Here is a 6,040-nt window from a genome sequence, read left to right as displayed (position 1 = left end):
CCCCAGTGTGGGACAGGCAGGATGGGTGGGTGGTAGCCCTCCATCACCCTGAACCCATATTGGGATCAGGAAATGAGAGGTCACCGGAAGAATGAGACAAAGCTCAGTGTGCAAGAGCACAGTTTTGGGGAAAATTCATGCATTTGTCCCTAAAGGAGCTTGTGGCAACTTCTCTTATTTCTGGAACCAGAAACCTCAGCCCAAGACACAGCTGCTGACTCAGGTCTTCTGCACAGAGTCTTAGGCACCGTTTGGGCTCTTACAGGCTTACACAAATGCATAGAGGCCACAAGCATGCAGTTTTCAAGTTTTATTTCAGAGTTCTGCTCAGTGACGCATCAGAGACCTGGTGTCAGGTCCATGATGTGCCTGTGGACCCCTGTGTCTCCCGCAGACCCCTGGAAATGTGGATGTTAGCTGTTCCGCCTCATTACTGTATTTTCACAGATGAGCCACGTGGCTTGTCTATAGTTGTTTAGGGGTCTGGAGGCTGAATTATGCATTGTCTTGATCAACAGTCTCTTCCGTAACTTTCTGTCTGTTGATAGTTCTGACATTTCCGGCAACACCAAAGAGGAATGCAGCAATTAAGACATAGATTCTAGCAAAGATCACTCTGAGATATACCACGGATTCACGACTTTGCCTGACTGACCGCATTCTTCTTGGAGGGGGTCCACTGTCTGTGCTCCCACCAGTGCCTCGTTCAGTGCACCGTGGAGGATCCCAGCCTACGTGGCAATGGCAGTTCCTGTTATTGTTGCATATCCCTCTGTGACTGCATTTCTCCGGGATACAGTCATAGTTCAGCTGAGCCACACTGCCATTGCAGTAGGTATCCTGACAGAACTTTCCAGGAGCACAGGGGGTACCGGTTCTCACATGACCAATATCGGTTGTTCCTGTGCTACGATGCGAATCCAGCCCAAAACACCAGAACCCTGAGATCTCAGACTGATGAAATCCAACATGCTCTTGCAGCTGAGGGAGATGCGTGACGTTACTACACTGCAGCCTTCCACACTGCATGTCTGTGGGGGAACAGGGTTTAGATTTGAATACCCCTGGGTCTCTTCTGCAGTGTCCATATCGGCTGCCTTTTTGATTTATGGTATAGCAGACATTTTCACCCTTCACAGCATTTCTGCCAAAGATTTCTTGGCAGTGCATAGTGCGGTCAGTGCAGTTTCCATGATAGCAGTAGCCCTCTTCAGTGCACGGGGTTCCATCTTGCATATAGAAGTCATCAGGGCACTCCACAGACACCCCACGGCAGTATTCTGGAAGATCACATATATTTTGGATTGGCCTGCAGAGTGTCCCAGCATCGGAATAGGTGCAGTTTGTACAGCATCTGCCTGTATTACATTTGCTGCCAGGGGTTAGAATACAATCACTCGTACAGCAGGGATTGTTGTAGCACTGCTTGAAGGAGCCACAGTCACACTGCTCACCTGGTTCCACTACATAGTTTCCACAACGATCGTGAGTCAGGCTTTTATTGAAATAGGAAAGTCCTGAGTCAAATACGCACTCACAAAAATTATTCACCACTACATGCTGCATATGAACGAAGGAACAGTTACTGAAAGAATCTGTCATAATAGGGTATTGATTCATAATGCAGGTAGACCTCCTCTGGCATGCACAAAACTTATTGTCATAAAAAATACCAATAGATTTTGCAATTTTTTGGGCTACTAACACAGACAACAATAAAAAATGTCTGCCTAGAGAAGCAAGCGAGATGATGGATTTTGATCCGCATACTGCATATGTGGCTGGCTGAAACTGAAGTTCATGTGGCGCATCTTTGTTCATAAGTAAAGCTGTGTGTGGTTTAAAAGCAACAAACAAGTGTCTTTGAAAGTAGATATGAATCGGACTCCCTGGCACCTGAAAATTGTTCAAGACAACCGGATCTTGCAGATTATAAATGACCATGGAGGAAACATAGTGCCTTACATCAATACCTTGAAGCATTGAGTCGGTCAAACTAACAAGCCTTATGAGGAATCGGGCACATTTTGACACGTTGTTGAACACACTATACATTGTTTTGGAACCGAGAACAAGTCCTTTCAAAATTCCATGATGGGATGAATACAACTTACTAGAGATCCTGGGGGCTGCACTGATATTTGCTTGAGAGAACAGGGGGTTCCTATCCTCCTTATATCCCAGGTTATAAGTAGGTCCCGTTGCATTGGTGTCTGCCACTATCTGAGAAACAACGTGTTCAAACCGTTGGGAATCACTGAGGGGTCTGATTTCATAGGCAAGGTCATCCAACTTCATGATACCTTCAAGGCCCCCATAGCACGTGTCCATGGTGACCATGGAAAGAGGAATCTCCTCCAGGTAGCCGAGGTAGTAACAGTCTGGAGGGATGAAGGGGTAGTCCATCTGCAAGGCTCCCTGATCATCCTGAGTCATCATCAGCAAATGTCTGGACCAAAAGAGTTTCTTGTTCCTCATGTGGATAACATGGCTCTTGCCCCCAAAATGCAGGCTATAGGACAGCCAGCCAGGCATCTGAATGCCCTTGCCGTGGTGCAACTCCTTCTTGGGAATTACCACCTCAGAAGAGGTGTAGTGCCATGAGGGACGACCTTGAGAACCTTGGACAGGAGCCAGCAATGCCCAGAGTGCAAACAGCAAGAGGGGTGCCCTCAGGGTGACCTGGCCCTCTGCCATCCTCATGCCCCTGCTCAGGGACATCTGCCAGTGAGAATGGATAAATGCAGGATCCTCAGCAAAGCCAGGTCTAGACCATCAGACAGAACAGAGGGCTGTACCGGGTGGCCAGCACCCTACACCTCGGGGCCACCTGTGGGGTTAGGTAACAGTCACAGGGTGTGGCATTGGGTGACCCTGCTCATCAGTTCACCTGGGGTGGATGTAGGAGAGGCAGGTGAGCCATGGTCAAGAGTGGTCACATGGACATGGGTAGGGACTTGGACCCAGAAACACGGCCCTATTCAACACATTCCATCTTTTCTCCTTCTACTTGGATACAGGATATGCAATTATAACACACTGAACTTCTCTACCAATTCCATGTCCTGTTGTACTGCTGGGTCACTTTCTCTGGATGACTGCTTTTCCTCATTATGGAGACCAATGCTTCCTACTTCCATGGGATATGGAGGTAGACTGTCAATTTTACCTTTGTACGTATTGAAAAACATCGCTTTGTAATTTTACATGTCTTATTCTGGTTGGCTATTAGTTTGCAAGCCATTTGATCCTTTTGGTTGTTGCTTTGAAGCTTCCTCTGAGTTTACTGAGGAAACACTTCCCAGTATTCTGTGTCATGATTGGTGAAGTACAAGGTTGTATTTTAGTTTTTTCTTATGCCATCTGGTGAGAACAAAAGGTACTGCTGAACATGTGTAAGCCCCAGGGGATTTCCCCTCTAATCCCTTATTGTGGTTCTTTCCTGGCCTCTAGCAGTCTTCTGCCATGCCTGTGAGTTTCTCTCCTCAGGTGGAGATAGATGCAGGGGAGTTGAGGTTACGTTGGCAGCTTGCACCATGGAGGCTGCACATGATCGAAGATGGTATCCACCATGGAACTCCCTTGTTTAAGTACCGTCTAGTCCTTTAAAATCCCCTAGGTTGGGTAGGAACCTTCAGAGTTGGCTTTTGGAGAAGAGTCTGCCTTTTCTCCAGGTGGCTAGCCTCCTAAATAAAGATCAACTTCTTTTCCCACCAAAACTAATACTTTGAACATTGACCTTTCCAGAAATACTCAGCTGAATTTGGGATTTGATAACAATACAATGGAGAGTGTAATGGCAGTTGTCAGGGGCTGGCGGGAGGGGCAATGAGGAGTAGATCTCAAGGGCTATGATTTTCTGTTATGCAAGATGATTAAGTTCTAGAGGGTTCTCAACAACATTACCCCTGTATTTAACAGTACTGTACTGTATGGTTCAAGTTTTGTGAAGAGTGTTGGTCTCATGTTCAGTGAGATCCTAACACAAAACAAAAGTGGAAGACACGAATTTTGCTTCTCACATGACAGTATGATGAACTGCATGGACACACTCTACTGATAATATGAAAATAATTTAAAAACATTTACATAGTTTGAATACTAACCCTGAGGATATGTCATTTACAAATATCTTCTTCAATTGCATAGGTTGCCTTTTAGTTTTGTTGATTGTTTCCCTCACTGTGTAGAAGTGTGCTATTTTGAGGTAGTCCCAATAGTTCCTATATGTATGTATTTAATTTTCTTCTTTTATTTTTCATTTAAATTCAAGTTTTCAGTCTTTGAGCTCCACATTTTCAGGAAGTTGACTTGTCATGATTAATTTTATGGGTTATCTTGACTGAGTCATGGGTGCCCAGATTCACCACTGTTTCTGTGGATATCTGTGATGTGTTTCCAGAAGAGACTGGCATTTCCTTCCATGGTTTCTGTCTGGGCATCACCCATTCCATTAAGGTTCTGAATAGAATCTGATGCAGAGGGAGGAAGAATTCCCTCATTTTTACTTCCCATGTGCTTGTTTGAACTGGAACAGTGGTCCCCTCTGGCTCTTGTTATGAGAGTTATATCATCAGATCTCTACGTTCTGAGACTAGACCCTAGTTCAGAATCACACATATTACACCACTGGTTTTCCTCGGTCTCCAGCTTGTGACGGTAGATCATGGGACTTCCCAACCTCTTTAGTCAGGGAAACCAATGTGCTTTGGGTTCTGTTCCTCAGAAGAATACAGACTAATACATGGAGGTGATTTATCTCTTGTTTAGAGGAATTGAATAAAGCTGTAGCTCATTTAACGTCCTGAGTAGCAAGTGCCAGGAGGGAGTGTCACGTTGTTTGATTGGGACAAGCGCTGGGTGAAGTGAACGGGGAGCTGTGGGATCCTGTGGTCCTGGCTGCACAGGGAGCGCATCTGGGACTCCTCTAATGGCTCAGATGTTGTGCCTCAGAAAGTCTGTAATTCACTCATGTTGAGGGACAGGAGTAAGCAATGCAAACAACTGTGTCTTTTGTGCATGTTAGTGCAGTTTTCCTATGACAACAGGTATCTAATTCAGAGATTTAATAGGTAAGCACAGAATCCTGTGTGCAGAGAGGCTCCCTGGGGAAACTGCTGTGTGGACAGGAAGCCCCAGACCCTGACAGGAAACCTGCCTGTAACCTCCATCTGCACCTGCACCTGGGAACACAAAGCAGAATTGTGCATAGGGTGCGCCCCCTGGTGGTGCTGATCCCCTCCTGCAGGGAGGTTTGTGTCTGGGCTCCCAGTGAGGTCCCCTCACCATGTCTCTTGCACAGTAATATGTGGCCGTGTCCTCAGACTTCAGGTTGTTCATCTGCAGATACAGCGTGTTCTTGGCGTTGTCTCTGGAGATGGTGAATCGGCCCTTCACGGAGTCTGCGTAGCTTGTGCTACTTCCATCATATCTAATATATGCGACCCACAGCAGCCCCTTCCCGGGAGCCTGGCGGACCCAGCTCATGTCGTAGCTACTGAAGGTGAATCCAGAGGCCACACAGGTGAGTCTCAGGGACCCCCCAGGCTTCAGCAGGTCTCCCCCAGACTCCACCAGCTGCACGTCACACTGGACACCTGCAGACACAAGACATCTTGGTCAGGAAACTTTCACACATCCACTGGTTCTCACTCATATGCACTCACATACTCAGTGTCTCTCGTTCACCATGAATTACCTTTTAAAAATGCAACAAGGTAAACCAAGCCAAGCACATACTCCATGATGAGGTGTCTGTGTTCTGTCCTGATCACAGAATGGGAACACCTGGGACCCCTGGAGCTGGGGCTCCTCTCCCAGCTGCAAGGTCGGGCTGGGCTGGTTTTATCAGCACAGAGAGGGCCCTATTTGCATGTTCTCTTGCATATATATCACACTGCAGACTTAGATTTGATTCTTTAAAAGTGAATGGCAGGTTTGGGATGCATTTCTACACTAGTTTGTGTCGATAGTGCTGTGACAATATGAATAATTCTTATCAGTGAGCACAGGTATATTTGCGGAACTTGTGCATTTTTAC

The 6,040-nt window shown here is 46.5% G+C and overlaps 1 protein-coding gene and 1 gene segment (V, D, J or C); both read right to left on the bottom strand.

Moving 5' to 3' along the window:
• Positions 1-495: 495 nt before the first annotated feature.
• On the bottom strand, positions 496-2,821 carry LOC124512449 (disintegrin and metalloproteinase domain-containing protein 21-like). Its single transcript, XM_047079927.1, has one exon. It carries the CDS (start codon positions 2,719-2,721, stop codon positions 496-498), a length of 2,226 nt encoding a protein of 741 aa, XP_046935883.1. The 5' UTR covers positions 2,722-2,821.
• Positions 2,822-5,052: 2,231 nt separating this feature from the next.
• On the bottom strand, positions 5,053-5,803 carry LOC124512404 (immunoglobulin heavy variable 3-74-like). The segment is given in 2 exon segments: positions 5,053-5,597; positions 5,699-5,803. Coding segments are annotated over 2 exon segments (591 nt in total).
• Between the last annotated feature and the right edge of the window lie 237 nt (positions 5,804-6,040).

The sequence above is a fragment of the Lynx rufus genome, unplaced genomic scaffold (assembly GCF_022079265.1).
Source record: "Lynx rufus isolate CCGP_SWC_20201006 ecotype Redwood Valley unplaced genomic scaffold, mLynRuf1.p SCAF_17, whole genome shotgun sequence".
Classification (NCBI taxonomy): Eukaryota; Metazoa; Chordata; class Mammalia; order Carnivora; family Felidae; genus Lynx; species Lynx rufus.
This window is presented reverse-complemented; position numbering and strand designations above follow the sequence as displayed.

Bases quoted from the DNA above. Each gene is read 5' to 3' on its own strand.
- LOC124512449 (XM_047079927.1), bottom strand. From the start codon at position 2,721: ATGTCCCTGAGCAGGGGCATGAGGATGGCAGAGGGCCAGGTCACCCTG.